General features: G+C 41.2%; 1 protein-coding gene across 2 annotated transcripts in view; it reads right to left on the reverse strand.

The window, feature by feature from the left end:
* abcc9 (ATP-binding cassette, sub-family C (CFTR/MRP), member 9) overlaps nt 1-21,341 on the reverse strand; it is a 93,502-nt gene that overhangs the window by 52,357 nt on the left and 19,804 nt on the right. For both annotated transcript variants that reach the window (XM_078242836.1, XM_078242835.1), the window contains 9 exons: nt 20,822-20,977; nt 20,582-20,716; nt 19,761-19,923; nt 19,466-19,506; nt 19,162-19,304; nt 18,693-18,801; nt 12,841-12,948; nt 5,523-5,595; nt 2,402-2,507 (listed from right to left, as the gene is read on the reverse strand). In XM_078242836.1, the coding sequence (XP_078098962.1) occupies nt 2,402-2,507; nt 5,523-5,595; nt 12,841-12,948; nt 18,693-18,801; nt 19,162-19,304; nt 19,466-19,506; nt 19,761-19,923; nt 20,582-20,716; nt 20,822-20,977 (1,034 nt within the window). The remainder of the gene's footprint in view (nt 1-2,401; nt 2,508-5,522; nt 5,596-12,840; nt 12,949-18,692; nt 18,802-19,161; nt 19,305-19,465; nt 19,507-19,760; nt 19,924-20,581; nt 20,717-20,821; nt 20,978-21,341) is intronic.

Genomic DNA, 21,341 nt, shown 5'->3' on the forward strand with positions numbered 1-21,341 from the left:
TGATAGTAGCAGCCGTTTTAGACGGCTCGCTGCTGTCCATCACAATAACATTACTATCAGAGTCAATTATTCTGAGAATATTTTCATAACTTCTCAAGTTAATATTGATTTAATGACTAACAAACATAAGTCATAGAGTGCTGATGTGTGAGACTGTAGCTCATTTGACAGCTAATGTATCTGTTGCAATGGAAACAGACAAACATATATACTGATAATGATGTGATAATTTCATAATAAAAGCTTCTTTAGTATAATCCAATATCCAGACGAAAATACTGCGGTCACATGACAGTTCAGCGGCCTTTACAGATAAATTAGCTTGTCATAGAGAACGACAAAATGTCAATGTAAATAAATGTCTAGTTCAGTTCAACAATATAGATATTACTGTGTCCTAAAGCGACAGTAGCAGTCGTTTAAGACGACTAGCTGCTGTCCATCAGAATAAAATTACCAAAGAGGTCAATTATTCTGAGAATACTTTCACTCAATATTGATTTAATGACTCTAACAAACTGTCATAGTGTGCTTATGTGTGAGACTGTAGGTCATTTGACAGTTAATGTGTCTGTTGCAATGGGACCAGACACAAACACACAAATAATGATACTTATAATGACAATGATGTGATCATTTCATAATAAAAGCCTCTTTAGTATAATTCAATATCCTGACAGCAGTTCCATTCAACTGAGAACATAATCCTTTGAAATGGCATGAAATATGACTATACTATGACTTTATAGATTAAAAATCCTTTCACTGAGGAAGCTAATAGATTCAATCACCCACACTGTCATTTAATCGTGTTCTAACCAGCAGAGCAGAACAATTAAATCATACAGAAAACTGTTCTTGGACACTTGATGATGCCAATGGGCAAATAATTAGTTCCTGGCAGTATTTCTCAAACTGAGAGTCTTACACTTGTGCACAAACAAGACAATACTATAAGTAATATCATACCATATACAGTTATTACTAAGCCTTGTCCCTTATCTAGCAATCACTTCTAATTAAAAAAAAGATGTACTGTGTGTACCCAGATGTGTGTAAACTACATAAAATGTATCTTTGTAAACACTGAAATAAAATAAAAAATGTAATTAAATACAATGCTTGTGTCATGTTGGATAAAGTGGCACAAATAAAATAGAAAGATATAAAAAGATAAATAGAAACACAAACAGTTTGATAGAATACTGAAAAGGAGAAACAAAGAGTATATGTATGTATTATTAAAAAAGAAGAAGGCCTTGGCCATCATTGTATAGTAATGGAAACTATGACGAAAAAGGAATTCTATAGTATGTCTGAGTGGCTGGGACTGCAAATGGCAAATGTCATAGTACTTTTTAAGATAGACTGTTTCACAAAAGGATAAAGAAGTAACTGGATAAAAGACAAATCTGGCGCAAAATGAACCTAGGGGTTATTAAACATGTGTACCAAGTCGACCGTTCTCTGGGATTTGTCTATTTCTACACCACTAACAAGGCTCAAAATAGCACCACACTTCCACGGTACCATGATGAGGGTCCCTACATGTAAACCGAAGCATTGACAACTTTGTAAGTGTACAGACAGTTTATTAAAAAGATAGATTATAAAGACAGTACCTTTCACGGATACAGGCAGGCGCCATCTTGGGAAAACAGTCATGACCAGTCGAACGACAAACGCCGTGCATATATTTTAATAATTTTTATTATTTATTTATATTTTTTTATAATTCATGCATTTCCTTGTAATTACATTTCACAAACATAATTCCTATCGATCCATTGGGAAACCAGGAACCATGGGAGATTTCAAGTGACCGTTCAGCTCACGTTGTACGGCGTTCGTCGTTCGACTGGTCGTGACTGTTTTTCCCAAGATGGAGCCCGACTGTATACGTGAAAGGTACCATCTTTCTAAACTATCTTTTTAATAAACTGTCTGTAGACTTACGAAGTTGTCAATGCTTCGGTTTACATGTAGGGACCCTCATCATGCTACCGTTGAAGTGTGGTGCTATTTTGAGCCTTGTTAGTGGTGTAGAAATAGACATTTCTTTTGACTTTAGCCGTGCCCCGACGACTAGCGTTATAAGGTAATTAGCGGTTTGCGATGAAACTGGTCACATTCGATTAGCATGAAAACAAATCCCAGAGAACGGTCGACTTGGTACACATGTGTTATTAACCCCTAGGTTCATTTTGAGCCGGATTTCATCTTTAAAGCGACGCTGTACTTGTGTATTCACCATCTTCAATCGTCCTTCTGGAGTAAACCAAAATATCACTACCTAAAGTGCAGCTAGAACTACTGGTTTGGGTCCTAAATAACAACAGAGCACATCCTTGCATACGTCATGACACACTGTGATCCATAAAGTGTTCTTGTGATGTCTTACTTGCTCCAGTAGACACTTCCGCCGAGGGTCTGCATCTCGCCAAGCATGGCCAGCAGCAGGGAAGACTTCCCACAACCCACCTGGCCCACAATCATTGTCAGCTGGCCTGAACACAAACAAAAGGTGGGGAATGTTATTGCGGGTGTAATATATTTATTTCTATAAATATTCATACAATATTTCCCAACTTTTGGGTTGGGTTGGATCTTACGTGGGGTCACTTGATGGGGTCGCAGATATTTAAGTCTAAGACAGCACATTCAAATTTGACTTATTAATTCAATATATAGATTTTTTTTTATTTATTTTAAAAGCTGATGATATTGTTATTTGTACATATTGCATCCATGCATGCAAAAACAGAATACACAATTATGTCTTATAATGTTATATTGTTCACACAATAACTTGACAAATGCACGTTGGGGTCGTGAGAATTTTGAGACCTAAAAGTGGAGTCGCATGTCAGAAAAGTGCCGATGCTTATCAATCTGTCATAAATGAACATACAATATGCAATTGTTTTTACATTTTCATGTATCTAACCATCCAAGAGCACATTCGGCGTTAAGAGCTGGATAGACCACCCAAACTGAAATGTCCGCAGTGAGTCAGAGTTATGGACGGAGGGGCAGAGCAAGTTAAAATATCTTTTCTACTCTATATTTCCATCTTCCATCTTGTAATGCCACTGTTTGGGTATTTTTCTAAAAATATAAATGATTTGTAATAGAGCAGACTTAGGGTTGTGTGATAGCCCTGCTTGTTTTTAATGTTTTTATGAAATATCTGTATTGACTGCATGTCTCTATTTTCGTGTGGTGAGCACGAATTTTAAAGTAATGTATTTCAATGGGAAGCATATTTCATGATCACAGAACGATTACGGTAGCAAATAGTATTGATAAGGCGAAAATCCGCACATGGAGGTTGGTCGGAGTGGTGGATGGGTCAAACAACACAGGACTTTCACCCCGGAGACCGGAGACCGGGGATTGCGTCCCACGTGTTGCAGTTCCTTTCCACGTTATTCTCATCCTAACCACAACCGTCCCATTGTTGCGGCCGGCGTGTGGCGTTTCATGTCCCCGTTGTTGCGTGCCACAGAGACCGCGGATCTTGTCCCTGAGCCCGGGGATCGCATCCAGCGTGTGGCGTTCCGTCCCGTTGTTGTCGCCGGTGTGTGGTGTTTCATTTCCCCGTTGTTGCGTCCCCCAGAGCAGCCCAGTGTCATGGCAGTTCGAGAAATGGTCACGTTCGAAAATCGTGACCTGTACACGAATCAATAAATCAAAATAACGTGACCATTTCACGAACTGGCGTGAGACCGCGTTGCGCATGATCGTATCACCGTATTATATACTGCCATGCGAGCCACAAATTAAAGCTTGGCGAGCCGCGCAATGAGTAACGATGCTCTACAACAACACAACACTGACCAATCGCTGATAAAAAAAATACAAGTTTAAGGTGTAAAATGAACATCCGTTATTTACTTCACACACAAAAACAGAGCTCAAACAGAGTGCTGATGTTGGTTTTTAAAAAAACCAAACACACTCACACACATACACAGACCAAACAACACTGCACCAGAACTTGGCAGAACAGCAAATCCTGTTTGTCTTAGTAGCATGACGAGGATAGCAAGCAAGTCACTTCCCAGGGGAAAATGCGAGTGTGTGATATTCTGCACGGTCAATCTGTTGGCCGCCTCCTCAACATGACCTGGCCTCCTGAGACTTGGTATTTCAGTGATATTGCTGCAGCATTACTGGAACAGCAGGTCTGCATGTTTCGTTCACATTTGAACACCGTGAATTTCACCCATTAGCTCAGTGACAGAGTAGAAACTGAATTTTACCTCCAAAATTATAACGTATAAAACCAGTTTTTCAAACCCGAGAGCATGTTGCTTATAGCTAATACATAAGGCAGCAGGAGTCTGAAAAGCTGATTCTGCTTCTAAAATTACAACACTTGGACGCAATTATTTTGTTTACTGCTCTAATCCAACTAACGACCTTATTCTAAATACAACAGTATTTTCATTAAGTTCTTTACATTCCATCATGAGCTTTTCTCCATTACACAACCTCACACCTGATCTTTTTTTGTCATGCTTCTACTGTAGTGTAGCCCATATTTGTGCTATCTAGATATTGTGCAAATTCTATTAAAACATCACATGTTGAGGCCTCTAAAGCATCCAGTATACGCGCCGCAGTCGACCTGTCGTACGCCAATGTGACGTCATGGGAGCGCCGTAACTTTATACTCGCGCGTGGTGGTCGCGACACTAGTTGCAGTCTTCTCCTGAACAGAGGTGGCGCTAATGAGGAAAAGCTACCGACTTTGCTATTTCTACGGACTAGAAGAAGAAGAAAAAGGTAAACAACGGCAGAACCGGCAGCAACATTGACGTCAATGTTTCGATTTGATTCTACTTCGTCGGATCAAGCCTTTCATTCACCATAAAAGAACTCATCTTAACCCAGTAAGTTTACAAGAGAGACACTTGCAGTCACTCAGAGGGCATCCGGCATCCTGGCATCTGGTTAAACTCAAACTTGTCCATGCCTCCTGTTTCCGCTTTTTTGCGCGGTGCTGAAAAAAATGTGGACCTCTGGTCGCGCACTCAAAATCCTGGCGCGCCAGTGAGATCTACGTCATTTTGACGTCACATTGGCACGCAGCCTGCAGCGACTGAACTTGGGGTTCAGTGTCAGGGACACTTCGACATGGGACTGCAGGGCCAGGGATTGAACCACCAACCTTCCGATTGGTAGGCGACCACGCTACCACCTGAGCCACAGCCGCCCCTTAGTTTAGATGAGCTCAGCTAACTCTATTGGACAAAGACAAGACATTTACCGTTTCCTCATAACTAATATTCAGAAATCAAATCTACATTAACAGGGTATTTACATCTGCTTACAATAGTGACAGAACACTTTTTTTATTTTGCATTTATTTCTATCAACTTATCTGGATTTCTTGGCAAATTAACCAGATTAGGTGGTAATATTAATTGTTTTAAATGTTAACTAAATTCTGATGAAGTACTGAGTCTAAGCTTGGCTGTAAGTGATGTATTGTCTGGTGGAAGGGTTAGTCCTACCTGTGGGGATGCAGATGTTGATGTCTGACAGCGTGGACAGGTTACTTCCCCAGGTGAAGAATCCATTGCTCACCTAAACGAAAAACAGAGAGAAATGTCAAATTTTCTCTGCTAAAGCACAGAGGCTTTACGCAAGATTTTACTCAGGAAAGATGAAACAAAATAAAACTACTAATGCTACTCATTTTGTGGAGTCATTTATTATTTGCAGTGGATTTCTCTCTCATTGTGCAACACATGACTACGTGCTTTTGTCTTGTTGACCCAGTTTATGTCCTGACCCAGAGTTCCTAGCTCTGAGTTCATTGGTGTGAACGCTGCTGTGATAACTGTATTACACAATGAAGGACACACACTGTGCTCATGGTACGTGGGACTGATGACAAATGTCATCCAGTGACGCATTTTCTCAGGTTCTGGAGAGTTCATTTGAATGTACGCGGACAAATAAAAAAAACATTACTTAAGAGGGACAGGTGCAGCATCATATTTTCTCTTTATTTTTGTAAGGAGAGGCTGTCTGAGGACCCCCACTAAAGCCTCAATGAATGCTCACTTCTGTATTCATTAGAGCAGAGATCTTCCACAGGGGGTCCGGGACCCCTAGGTATATATATATATATATATGTGTGTGTGTGTGTGTGTGTGTGTGTGTGTCTGAAAATATACATTAACATGAATCCAACATATTATTTGTAAAGATAAATCTTTTTTAATTTACACAACATTGATGATAAGCTTACTGGCCTATAGGTAAGGTAGCCATCCACAGCTTAAGGATTCACTTTTCCACATTTTAACATTAAAACATGATGTATAAATATATGAATATGTCAACAATTATTTTAATATCTTAGTATTGTATGCACAATAAAAATGTATATCTGAAGGCTCTAGGCCACCCTACACGTTATTGTAGGCCCAGTTTAATATGCAGCTCAATTCTATAGATTATATATAGTAAGGGCAGGGACCCCTTACTATATATAATGTATAATGTAATGTATCCATCTCTTTTACAGCTGAGGGGTCTTTGGCCTAAAAACATTGAAGAGCCCTACATTAGTGGTTCAACGCTTGAATAATAAAGGAATCAAATATCCTACAGTCAAATCAAGTCCATTTCATTTATAAAGCCAAAAATCAAAAGTGCCTTACAAACTGTACAGTATACAACACCCTGTAGCTTTAGACCCTTGATTTGGATAAGGACAAAATCCTGTAAAATCTGCAACGACCAATCTGATTTAACGTCCCCAAATTCCTTTCCAGCTCATTGTTGTTGTTGTTTCAACCCCCTGAACCCCACAACTCGCTGGTGGGTTTGAACTGCATGTTTGTTTTGTTTTAATCGCCAAACTTACACCATTTATTATAGCCAGAAACTGGCAAAACAGACATTATCGTTGGATTTTCAAATTTCCAACGGTCCTTAAACAAATCATGTGTGACGGATGTTTTCGGTCAGGAAATCTAAGCTTATAATAGTAACATTTCATTAAAATGACTTTATTCTACATGTCTCTAAAACTTCGCCAAAAATAAACCGTTTGCACCAACAAGGTCCTGTAAAAGCCCCGAATGACCCGACTGAGACCAACAGTCGCGTGACAAAATATAGGACAAAATCAAAACCAAAGGTCTAGAACAAGCTCTATAATTTCCCGTGGTGGAAGAAGTATTCAGATCCTTTAAAGGAAGACAGCAACTTCATACATACTGGGAACTATATTCTCAGAAGACGAAGCACTGCTACTTGGGCAGCGTGATTAGCGCAACAGCTGAAAAGCACTGTTGTTACTCTCTGCTCCTCACAACAGGGATTCTCAGGTGCTGCGAGCAAATCACTCCGCCCAAGTAGCAGTGCTTTGCCTTCTGAGAATATAGTTCCCAGTATGTATACGGTTAGAAGATGGCTGTGTCTCATGTGACCTTGTTATTTGTACACCCTGTGACTATACAAATCACAACATGTAAATAGGAACATGTTGGCGTTATTTTGTCACTTATTGGGAGCGGTAGGCTAGATGGAGCCGGTTACCTCCAGGATCTGTGCTAAGCTAGGCTAGCGGTGGGTGCGTCAGATAGAGTTACAACACGCACGGAGATGAGAAGGGCATGTATGGACTTATCTAACTCTGGGGGATATGGGGAATAAGACAAAGTCCCAATAAGTCGGCGTGTTCCTTTAAAGTGGCTATAGGTAACTTTCAGTTTGTGTTAATTCTAGCGGCTGCTTTGGACAAAAGCGGTAGTGTTTTTACCACACCTGCTGTCGTAAAGATCTTTTCTTTACGGTGCTATATCACCCACTGTAGATTACTGAGTCAGCATTACCGGGAGGTCATATAGTCGCAATGAATGTTTTTCTCGGACAGAAAATCATTCATTTACAATCAGAGAATACATTACAGGTGCATCGTTGCATACGGTAACTTAGCCTACTTTGGATGTATCGTGAGCTAAACCGGGTATCACTGTCACTGTGTCACGAAAATAACACTGTGAAAATACTCTGTTACAAGTAAAAGTCCTACATTGAAAATGTTACTCAAGTAAAAGTATGTAAGTATCATCAGGAAAATGTAGTTAAAGTATTAAAAGTCCTCGATGCAGAAAAATCCTCAAGTTTTAGAAACTGGAAATGACCCAAACAGTTCTGTCAAATAAGTGTTTAATCGTCTAATAATTTCAGCTGGACTTGTAGGCTGTTAGAATTGTTGGGTAGCTTAATTTATAATAAAACATCAGATTTGATAAACTACGTATCTTCCTTTGTAAAGTAACTAAGGCTGTCAGATGAATGTAGTGGAGCCAAGCGACTTGTATCAGGCCTTCAGTGATCTATCACCCTGCTTCCTGCTAGGACCCTGTTTACATTCCTCCCATCTGTTGCTTTTATTTGTTTATTTTATGTTTATTTTATCTGACAATCCCCCAGCCTTTTCTCCACTGTTCCCTTCTCCCCATGACACAGATCCCAAAAGGCATCTTTGAGATAAAAAAAGAAAAAAACATCTTTGTTCCTTTGTAAGCAAATATTCAACAGGAACTTAAAAGTCACATTTCAAGTAGTTTTTGGTGGTTTGGACATTAGACATCGAAATAATTATCTCGTAAGATATTTCAGGTACATCTGAAAATGTCGAAGTTCCCTGAGCAACGGTACCTGTTGCCATCATCATACTTAAAACAACTGATAAACAAACACATGGGAAATGAAGATCGGGGCCACGGTTACTGAGTAAAGTTTGTCAAAAGCAGGACGAGGTACAAAGACGGAAAGCAAGATCTGATGCTATCAACAACAACAAAAAGACAAGTGAGGGAAAGAGAATGGAAGTGGAGAGGAGATAATGTAAAATAGGGAGTGAAACATGAAAATAAGTTACTATAAATATGGGGTTACATGTGGAGTCACTGCTGTATAATCAAAGAACAATTATCTAAAACAACATTTAAGAAGCTGCAGGAAATGGCCACTGAGATCAGTTTCCCATATGAAATAACCACAAAATGCAACAAACGATCTATTTTAAAGCCTTCATGGTCACGGTTCAATAAACAGTAGTCGGGTTTCCATTCAACTGTTAAAAAGCTAATTTTAGGGCGCCCGGATAGCACAGTTGGTGGAGCGCGCGCCCAGATGCGGAGGTTTACTCCTCGATGCAGCGGGCCCGGGTTCGACTCGACCTGCGGCCCTTTGCTGCATGTCATTCCCCCCCCCCCCCTCTCACCCTCCTTTCATGTCCTCAGGTGTCCTATCAAAATAAAGGCCCGAAAATGCCCCAAAAAATAATCGTAAAAAAAAAAAAGAAGAAGCTAATTTTAAGCCAACTTTTGAAATATTGCACAAAAGAAATTCAATGAGTTTCCATCAACTGGTTTGGAGTGAATAAACGAGGCTACAGCAAAGTTTGGTCAGAAGTTCGCACTACGGGTTACGCATGGCTGTGATCCGCCAATAAACAGAGTAGAAGAAGTAGAGGTTGCTAACCGGAAACAAAACAACTCCCCTTGGATATCTAACCATCCACCGGAGAAACAAATGGAGAGAGGTCTTTAGGAATTTGGTTTAATTTTAATGTGATGTTTGTTGGTGGTAGGGCGCGAGAAATACTTCTGTCTTTACCCGTCCACACGTACCTGTTGTTGCTACTACCAGACATGTTTTTGCGCGTTATGGGAATATCCTGGAAGATGCCAACAGCGGAAACATCTGATCAGTCATGTGAGATAAATGTTTGCTATGTCAGAACTTATGTGACAGTGGCATTTTCTCATGAATGTCATTTTGTAGAGATTGATCCTGTGGTGTAAAATAGTTTTGGATGCATTTCGTACGGGAAACATTTTTTTACTCGTCTTTGTATTGTAAAGCTTAGATCGGGCCCAAAAAAATCAAGCCCAATCCTACCCGAAAAATAAAAACACGTTTATGGCAACCCGGCTTAATTGGCCAGCTTTTTTCCCGGGATGCTTTACAGGCACGTTGAAGTTGCTTGACATCACCCATAGAAATAAAGTGGAGCGTGGCGCGACAGAAGCGCCGCACGACCAGGTGGATCTGCACGGTAAGGGAAAGCTTACATGACAACATCAGGTCATTCATAGGTCACAAGTCAGGGGACGAGAACATTCGGCCAGTCTCTAACAACCAAACCTCTTCATGTATAATGGTTTGTCTATCTACAGAGTCAGGAAATCTACGTAGGCAGCTACTTGAATAGGGAATGTTTTGTCTCAGGGCTGTCACCTTTTGGAGGTCGGTGGGCCAGCCACACAATTTAGTATCTCTATTAACGGTGCCTGCTATAGCTCTGATTAAGGTTCAGCTAAACACCTCCAGCATGAGTTTAAATACACCTTCAGGAAGACAGGAACCTCAGAGAGTTGGGACGGCACTGCACAATAACACATGGTGGTTAAACTGTACTGCCTGCTTAATTGTCTCCTCATTTGAGTGTTCATTAAATGCTTCTGTGTGAGTCCTAAGTCTCCAGAACCTTCTTCACGTATGTGAATGAGTTGTGCTGCTCCAGAGTGTTTCCTTAACAACGTAATGTGATATCGGGCTTTATAAATAAAACTGACTTGACCTTTTACTGTTTAGTATTTCTGGAGTGGAAGAACTTGATGATCGGGCTGCACAAAGCCACATGTCCACATACTTTTGCCCATGTGGTGTATACGTTTTTTTTTTTATTATTAAATACTTAAATTGACGAGCTGATAAATCCTACCCTGGCAACAAAGACTTTGTTAAACATGGAATCTCTCTCTCTCTCTCTCTCTCTCTCTCTCTCTCTCTCTCTCTCTCTCTCTCCCTCTCTCTCTCTCTCTCCCCCTCTCTCTCTCTCTCTCTCTCATTAGCGGACCGCCGTCCGGTCGGTAGCGTCACTCCGCAGGGATGAGACAGGATGGGCAGCCTTCACAGAGGGGCTGAGAAAATGTTGGACACATTCACAAGGCCCTTTAAGGGGCAACGAATTCTCGTGTGAATCCTACACATCCTGAGAAGACTGACAGTACACACACACACACACACACACACACACACACACGATTCCACGCACCCACCAATGACCCATGGATGTACGAACAGCCAAGATGTGAAACAGATGTTGACAGAGTTAAATAAATGATGGTATTAGGGAGCAGCTAAGGACCTCCTCATATGAATGAAACACTTGATGCAATACATACAGATATGTCAGTAGAATGAATGATCTGTACTGTCAGATCAATACCAATCCATGTTGTTTAATGAGACGTTGCTTATATATATATATATATATATCTTATTAACTCGTCCAAAACCCATCTGAGAGTGTGATTGTCGGACTTCTTTGAAAGCGGGTAAACTAATCATGTTGTCGACATTGTGAATCAGGCCAATTTCGTTGCATCAAAAGGTAATGATCTTTATCATAAGGTGTTTTCATTATGTTGTCAATGGCACCCTGTCTTGGCTCATTCATTTAGCTTTGTACTATTACAAAAAAAAGATAAAAAGATAATGAAAATGGCAGCAAATCATGTTCATGTTTTAAAAGCATCTAAAACAAATTGAACGCAACCATTGTGTACCTGTCATTGTCTTCTTGAATAACTTTTGAGTGCGTGGGAACAAAAAAATCTGGATCAAATCAGGATTAAAAATCAAATGAAAAAGATAAGCCATATCCCCATCTTGCCTTTACATTCTCATGTTTTCTTTCCTTTTATTTATTACCCTCTCTTCAATCTCCACTTCTATCAAACCCATCCCTCTGTATACTAAACTTGTCTATCCCCCGATGTCTCCTTGAAGTTTATCTCTAAGAGGGGCCCGAGAAGTGCCAGGCAGCAGTCTGGAAAGCTGAGTTCATCGCTTCTGAATGTGCTGCTTCTAGCCGCCTCTCAGCGTCCGACATAGAAAAGCCTCTTGGACGTGAAGTCAGTCTGACATCAAGACCAAGTTTTCTACGGTTCTTTTATAGAGCTGGTTCTGATCTCTCGTGTCCAAAATTCTTTTCTAAACACTTAAAACAAAGACGTCTAAAGGGCCGTCCACACCTAGAATAATAACTATAACAATAACTATAAATATATAGTTTTAAAAATTGTTCTAACTCAAGTGGATGGTGGAGTGAGTGGACAGTGGTGAACAATAGAAACATGAAATCCATCTCCATGTCACTTGCCACATTATCGCACATGGCACGGCGGAGAGTGGTGGTCGGTGGTGTGACCGTGACGTGATTTTTTTCCCCCCTCGGTGGGGCTACGATCCTAGATCTGTGTATTTTTGTATTTTTATCATCATACGATCGGTGGTTTTGCTCCCTGTGCTCTGTACAGATCTGACACCCGCCCTCCCTCCCCTCATCCCCGGCTCTATGGAGCTCTGAGCGCCGCTGTTTCCTGGAGAAGACATCAGTGAACGGTATCGGCGCCCCAGGGGCCGCCGGGCAGACTTTTCTTTGGTTCATAAAAATGTACCCGAACTCACGAATAGTTAGGATATTACTACAGACATTGCTGTAATCTTACGTTGCAACTGTCTGCTGTATAACGAATTATTATCAGTTGGCGCGTGCAGTGCGTGCTTGACGTCGCTGTTTTGCAGAACGTTATTGTTCAGCAGTGTGGATGCTCACATCGTTGTAGTTGTAGTTATAGTTATCGTTCTTGGTGTGGATGGCCCTTAAAACCTTATATTTCTTTAACCTTGGACACTGGTAGTTACATTCTTGGGGTCTTTGACAGTTCATACTCTTTTTCTGTCCTTACCCTCGAGCAACCATTTCCCCAACACGTGAACTTTGACCCTGACCTTTACAGCCACATCCTCCGTCTCCGTGGGTCTCATCTGTCGCCGGGTCGGCTGCTCATAGTTGTCCATCTGGTAGCGCATTGGCTGCTTCCTGTTGATTGCTTTGGTCTTGAGGGGGATATGAAAAAGAGACAGATTTGAAGTTAGCATTCAAACAAACTTAAGACTCTCCTGCATCCGCTTCAGTTCCTTGGGGAGAAGAAGTGCGGGGGTTCCCTCGGCTATAAGCCTGGAGGAAGATGTTGCCCCAAAGGGTTCAATTCCCACTGGAAGCACATTATTCTGTTCTTATCCAGACACACTGTACATCGGGCTCTCTGTCCCGTTATCTTCGTTGTGTGTCAGCTGTACATTTGTTGAATAAGTAGCAAGGCTAAAGGCTACGTTGTGTATATTCATGTCACTTGCCACATTATCGCAACCATGAAGCATAGGGTTACACGATGAGGAAAATATGCAATAAAGTTGTAGAATATTACTTGCGATAGATAAACAGATCTTAAAGTGTGCTCAGTTCTGCCTTTCTGTTGCTTTCAGTATTCTGCTAAAATACAACAAATGCTTGTTGAATTTAAAACGAATGAAAGGTAATAATTTCCTATACATTCTTTTATTGAACAAATTGAACATTGAATTGAAAATAAAGGGCAACACTACTACATTATAAAGTGCAGTTCTAACAAAAGAAAATCTCTGAGTGTCTTTCGCGGTGTGTATATTGCGCCAGTTGATATCGCAATGACGATATAAAAACGATATATTGTGCAGCCCTAATGAAGTATACATCTGAGGAAGTCCGGGTACGGCAGCCGGATGTAATTAAATTGCTGCTTTTCTGGAGCATTAACGCATGTTAAATGTACAAAATGTAATCTTCCGCCACTAAGGGTCTCTCAATCAAAGCAATAACAAAAGGAGTTTGGTGATGGGTGGGTGGTGATGGCGCAGTGGATATGACGCGTTCCTTCAGCGTGGGAGATCTGGGTTCAATTCCCACTGTGATGCATCAATCAATGTGTCCCTGAGCGAGACACTTAACCCCTAGTTGCTCCAGAGGCGTGCGGCCTCAGACATGTACAGCAATTGTAAGTCGTTTTGGATAAAAGCGTCAGCTAAATGACATGTAGGGTGAGATGATGGGAGTTGTTCTCCGGTTTTTATCCGTAGAGGTCTCCTCCTCTCCAAAACAAACAAACAAAACCGGTAAAAACACTGAATGACGCGGTTTCACGTTAAAAATCTGTTTCTCCGACGATGTTTGGCTCGTCGAGCCGATCCGCGGTTAATGTTTGTTCAGCTTGTATTTTTTCTGATAACATCCAGATGTCCGATGATTGTAACTTTAAGGACCACAAATGGTTACCTTGAAAGTTACCTTGTCAATAGTCTTGCATTGTCAGACCCTTCCTCCACAGCGCTGCGGAGGAGGGTCAGGCTAGTCCACACAGCGTAGCGTAGCGGAGAAAAACATGCGCTGGTTTATTGGCATTTCTTTAAACCAATCACAATCGTCTTGGACGGTGCCCCGGTGCCTTTGCAAAATAGTCTCGGGAAAGAACTTGTTTTGGTGGAACGTGTACGTTCAAAAGTAGTTTTAGTCGTGCAACAGAAAACTCAGATTGGACAGATAGTCTAGCTAGCTGTCTGGATTTACCCTGCAGAGATCTGAGGAGCAGTTAACCATAGTCCTCACAAATCCACTGGACTTTAAAATTACAACACAAAGAAAGTGGAAGGTGACGGACATCCGGCCAAAACGAGCGACATCCGGCGGAATTCCCGACGGCACCGGAGCAATCCCGGAAGTGAAATGTCGTAGATATAGACTACCTTGTCAATGACATCTAAATGCTGATCATGGGGACAATTTCATCTGAAAGGGGAGCTAGATAAAAGATCAGTGAGGTAACAAAATCAACAGTAATCATTAGGTTTGGGCATTTGGATTTTAACAATTCCGATTCCAATTGAGATTCTTCCTTTCGATTCCGGTTCTTATCGATTCTCGATTCCGGTTCTTTGAGAGGTGGAGTTGACCCGGGTCACATGCTTATTTCACAAATAAGAGGAAAGTTTAATTTTGATTCAATGGCGGGTTGCAGTTTTACCGGGCTTTTTCAACGTAAAATAGAGCCACACTAGAGCGCCGCTTAATGTGCTCCACGGCTGCAACACAACAAGCGCCTGGCCGCTACGGAAACTAAAACTTGCACATGTTAAATTTGGAACCCATGATCAGATTCGAAACCAAATCCTCCAAACGATTCCAATAAAGAAACGATCCTACTGGAATCTGAATTTTTGAAACGATTCCAAGTAGGAATCGGTTCTCAATGCCCAATCCTAGTAATCATCCTCTGGAGACAATGAATCATACATTTTAATCACGAAGCCTCAGTACAAGAGAGGCAAACGTGATTTATTAAACACAACAGGGGTTCAACCTGCAGTATGAAGTACCACAAATATTCTACATTTGCAGTTCGTAACACCTCGTCTCTCCTTGCTCTTCCATGGAAATGCCTTCTAGAATACAGGAAGTGGAGCTTTTACATTTCCACTTGATATAAATGGGTACTGATAGCTGTGCCTATGAAAACATTAGGTTACAAAAAGTCTCATTACTTGCTGCACTGTTTGATTGATTGATTTTGTAATATTATGGAGAGCACAGTCCAATAACAACACAGCAGTGGCCACTTACTGTAGCTCCCAGATATCCTGGTTAAATCTTTAAAAATTAAGAGTCTTTAAATTACCACTTTGAGTTTGTAATGGCTTTATGAAGGAAACATAAAGCAGCTACAAATGGAGCTTTCACGTTGAGTAGAAGTAAAAAAATTATGGAAATGACAACCAGAAAGACCAAGGCCAATATTACTGTTTGCATTTAAGCATACTAAATAATGAATACATTTCTGTATCTCTCTCTCTCTCTCTCCCAACCGGTCACACCCACAAAGAGCCAGGGTCTGTCCGAGGTTTCTGCCTGTGAAAAGGAAGTTTTCCCTCGCCGCTGTCACACCAAACACATGCTCTTGTGGAAATGGTTGAGTGTGGTCTAGCCCTACTCTATCGGTAACGTTTCCCAAGATAACTTCCGTTATGATTTGACACTATGAATACAATTTAATGTAGAGAAATAATCCATTATGAATATGTTGTGTTTTGTCATGATGCCTTTAATTTGAAAACCAATAAACCTCTACAGAGTTCTGTGAGTCACTCGGCTCTGTGGTCTGACTGTCCACTTCAGACACAGTGTCAATTCCTCTGCAACATAATAGCCACCATGTGACTCAGTTGGCTGAAACCTCAGACAGCCACAAGATTAACAAAGTCAGAGCTGCAGTTCACTGGGTGGTGATGTTCTGTAAGACCCCCCCGCTGCCTCAGAAACAGAACAATTAGTCCTGAGAAAATAACATGACATCTACTATGAGTAAAGTAACACTTAATGTCAAAATCACTCTATATCACACTATATCAAATCTGCCAACTGTCCTTGCCAAGCCACTTTGCTCAGCCACGCTTGTGTTGCGTTGTGTTTTTTTGTTTTTTTGCGTTCTGTGTTATGCTGTAGCAACGCGAGTAGCCAATCACAGTCCACCCTGAACCAAAACGGCTGTTGTTTTCTTTTTTTTTGTTTTCATTCAAAAAATGTTGTTTTCTGTTTTGAACCCTCTTAGGTCTAAGCAATTTTTTCCAATATTTGGTTCGCCCGGGCCACGTTCAGTCCTGACAAAACGTAGGAACATGTTTTTAAACTGAAACGCGGGTGCGTTGAACACTTTTTTATCACCACAGGTTTACAGACTCTGCTGATTGGGTATCAGCTGTAACACAGGCAATAAACGAGAGAAAACATATCTCAAAGCCGTTCCACACTGTTCCGAGGAAACACATCATTTAACCAGGAAACCGTAGCAACACGGTGCACAGAGTTTTTGAGATTGAACGTGCCCCTGGTCTTCTTGTGTAGTAATGCTGACTTCATGTGAGTCAGTAAAGGCGTCACTAAGATGGCGCCTGGCTAACGCTAAAACATAGGGTGTTTCTCAATACCAAGTACGTGCGTTGCGGCGGTAGTTCCATATTTTGAGAGGTGCATGTCAGGCTACAGCGAGATTTATGCTTCTGCGTTAAATCAACGCTGTGGCTCCGTACGTCGGTACGTGGAGACACGAACCATACGCCGGACCCTACGCCATAGCCTGACGTGCACCTCTCAAAAATGTACCTGCATGTCGTTCAGCCGTGGCTTGGTAGCGTTGCATTCCCCTCCACCCCCCCGACTCATTTCCTGGTTCTCCTTCTCAAACAACATTAAATCAAGGAGAGGGTTAACTTTTCCTGATACAGATTTGCGACCGTGGTCAGAAAGCACAGGGGAGACACTTTGTTTCTCTCACTATGACTCTAGAGTCACTATTCGCTCAAAGCTAATAACGTCACTCTCTCACTCACTCTACCACACACTCCCCACACACACACACACCGGCCCTGCTATTCTCTTAAAGAGATCGACGTACACGCCAACGCACAAGTATAAACTTCAGGCCACCCACGTAGGCCACGGCCAAAACTATGCGTGGAGCCTCCGCAGAACCATGAACCACGCTTACGGCGTAGGGTCGGTATCTCCATGTACCCGTGTGCGTCGATTTAACGCAGAAGCATAAATTGGCCTTTAGGTTTGACCATGTCCTGGATGTAGGAGGGACCTGAGCCATTGGCAGCACGGTAGGTAAGTACCAGTGACTTATGTATGTGTTATACATATGTATGTGTTATACACATAATTGCCCTGTTGCTGAAATGTGCTATACAAATAAAGCTGCCTTGCCTTGCCTTATGGAATCTCCTCCTTGTCTTGACTGACTCGACTGCGCCATCAGAAACATCATTTTTCTATTAAAAGCTTTTTATTACCTAAGTATAAATAAGCCACTGTCAAGATTTTTTATTTATTTTTTTAAACGCCGATTGGGTTTAATTTTTGTCTCATTTCTCAAAATTCACTTATGCGAATGAACTCGATGCCGTGCTGCCAGTCACAGGAATCGTGCGTCATTGCACATCGCTGTCTAAATATGTGAAGATCCCTTGGAGGATCTGCTCATTGCTCATTAGGCTCTCGCTCCAGCAGGAGTCGGCGGCAGGGCTGATGTTGTACATACAACGTCCCTTAACACCCTGTTAAAGCAACAGGTCCTCCAAAGCGGAAAGGACACAAGTTACCTGGAGTAACATGGAAGGAATGTGTGCCGTGTCGTCTGGCACACCTCATTGATCCAAACCCCCTGTCCACGAGGAAACTCTGGCTCTTAAATTCAGTACATTAAAGCGCTTTCTTGGCACCCTCAGTGTGCTTTAGTAAACACCATCTGTTTTTAATACAAGATAAATGTTTGGATTTTGTTTGCAGTTTGAAGCTCTTCATTGCTTACAAGTCCTTTAATGTGACATCTGTAAATTTCATGTGCCTCAGACCTAAATTGAAGACAGTCTTTGCAGCAGGTTCAACAACTGACGTCAGGTCACAGATTATAATACATGTATGTGTTCTGCTTTTTGAAACAAAGGCTGACGTCCCGTCTGCGGACGAACAGATGCCGATTTTTAACAAATGGTCCCATTCCTTGTCCCTTCTGTAGCCCCTAGGGCACTGGAGTTGTATTATACATTTCAAGAAAACTGGCCTTTTTCCGACTTCCTGGGTCTCATTTTCATGGTTTATGGTTCCATTTGAGTCACCACAGTAGCCCCAGTTTTCTTGTAAAATCCTGCCCAGCTATGAAATGAAACTAATGGTACATTTAGTTGAAAAATATGGTTTCATTAACACTTACCACCCCCAGGTGTTTCTTTCCTGCTTCCATGGAAACAGACGTGTCTCCATTTCTCCAGCTGTCGTCTCCAATTTCGTCACTCTGAAGAAACTCACTGAGCTTCTGGACACTGTGAAAACACACACACACACACACACACACACGTAAGTGTGATTGTGACGGTACCAATAGCAGTAATCTCTCAGGAGTTTAGAGTTTCTCTTCACTGCTGTCAGATTTCCTCCATGTTCCATTAATTAGATTTACCACAGGAACCATATCTATATATATCTAGTTTGTGGCACCGCACCTCCAGGATGTCTTCCTTGTTTGTTAGAAACATGCTGCGTGCTTATTGGCTCACCGACACTGATGAGATTTACTGATGAGATTTACTGATGAGATTTACTGATGAGATTTTTCCCTGCCCTTATTGAGAAAGAATACGACATAAAGCACAGTAGAAGAACCACTTTTCACAGACACTCACCTGACCATCGCCTTGACAGCAAATCTGACCACAGTGGAGAGCAGGAAGAGAGGGGTGACCAGGATGTGGAACAACGCCAGAGCTGCGAAGGCCTCCGAAGGAGTGGGACCGGTTTCATTTATAAAGTGATACACCACAAACGTCTACGAGACAACATTTTGAGTTCAGTAACCCTAACTGATTTTTGAACTGACCAAACATATTGTAGTTAAAGAAAGCAACAAAAAAAAAGCAAGTAGAAGAATTTAAAGGACTTAAATTCGTAAATTATTGTCTTGGTAAAATTGTGGTAAAAGTGTCTTACCGCAAGAACGGCAGCAATGGGAATAGCAGCATTCATGAAGACTGCACAGAGAGAGAAAGCAGCTTTCATTTTACTGTGCTAATGAAAGCAGAAACCAGTCATATAATAATAAAAATGGGGACAAGATACATGAAAGAAAACACTTGGTAATCGTTTGCTAAGACAAGTCTTTTAGTGGTTTTTTTTGAGCAATCCCGATAAAGAAAAAAGGAATCTACTTGAATATACTTGCAATCACACACAAATGCAAATGACATCATTCAAACTCAGGTCAGAGATTTAGTTTCTATCCTACTAGACATTGATGTGTAGAAGGCGAAGGTCTTGAGGCTGGTGAGCTCTTTGCCTCGGGTGTCCTCCACGCTGTCACAGAAGATATTCTCCCAGGCATACAGCTTCAGCAACTTGATCCCCTTTAGGATCTCTGTGGTCTTTTTCAGACGATCTGTAGAGTGTTCCTGAATGAGAGACAGGGGACAAAAACCTGCGTTAACCTGTCCCATAATCAACTCACATTACTAGACATTGTATTTGAACTATTTTACCATCTTATTAACTTGTGCTGTATTAACGCCTCCCTCATGAGTGATGTAGTTTATTTCATTTACTGTATTACTGCTTGTTACTGCTTTGCATGGTTGAACGGTGCAAGAAGATGGCTCGGGTCTGTGTTGCTTGGCTGTGTTTCGATGCTTGCATGGCATCTTATACTGAATGGGGATACGGTTGATGTGTAACTGTGCTAATGTCTTGCTGCTTCCTGTAGCTCTGCGTGGCTTAATGAGAAAGCTTATTTGTTACTCTAGCTGTCTGTATAGCGTCTTGTTGACTTCTGTCTGTATAGTTTAACCTGTACTAATGTCTCGCTGTTTCCTGTTGCTCTGGTTTAAAATAATCTGGCCAAAGGACTACAGTTGAAAAATAGCCGGCTGGCTAACACCGGCACATTTACAGAAATGATGATTAATGTCTGTTGTCGTTTATAAAATAAAGAATAAGAATAAGACATAATAGTTACCAACTGCTGTAATAGATTTACATCATGAAGTTATGTGATTCCCCCCCCCACCTGCGAAGAAATCTGGAGGAAACAAATGATAAAAGTATACTGCTTACTAGTGTGCTTTTCTGTGTGTCTGCCAGCTTTGTAGCTATTCGGTACTGGACTGGAGCCAGCAGAACTATGACAGATGCTCCAACCAAGGCACTGCAGCCCATAAAATAGTAGAGCATGATCACTCCCATCACGATCTGCAAATCAAAACACAAAAAGAGACGGGACAAGTCTTCGCTGAAACATCACTATAGAAGATTAAATATGGCCGGGAAAGGTAATGGAGATCCAGTTCAACCTACCTGTACAGGCATGGACCACAGGTTTGGGCAGAGGAAGAGGAACCACATCAGCTGGTTGGTCTCTATAGCGACCAGGTTGTTGATCTGCCCCAGCGTCATCTCCCCCATGGACATGTTGGAGGTGGACAGACGCAGGATTTTGTTGTAAATCATTGCCTAGTTAATGAAACAGACATGTAAACAATTACACTTAATGAAAAGGCTACATACACATACATATATACATATACATACATATATATATATATATATATATATATAATGTGTGTATATGTGTCTCATATATATATATATATATATACATACTACATATATACACACACACATACATATATATATATATATATATATATATATATATATACATATATATATATATACACATATACTATATATATATCTCATGATGGATAGGACACCGCATTCACGTTGCAAAGTAATGTACCAGAAATGTGAGCTTGTATTTCATTGGCAGCAGATTATGAAAATCTGCTACAGAAAAGGTCCTTCCTTGAAGCAC

This window comes from Sander vitreus, chromosome 23 (genome assembly GCF_031162955.1).
Source record: "Sander vitreus isolate 19-12246 chromosome 23, sanVit1, whole genome shotgun sequence".
Lineage (NCBI taxonomy): Eukaryota > Metazoa > Chordata > Actinopteri > Perciformes > Percidae > Sander > Sander vitreus.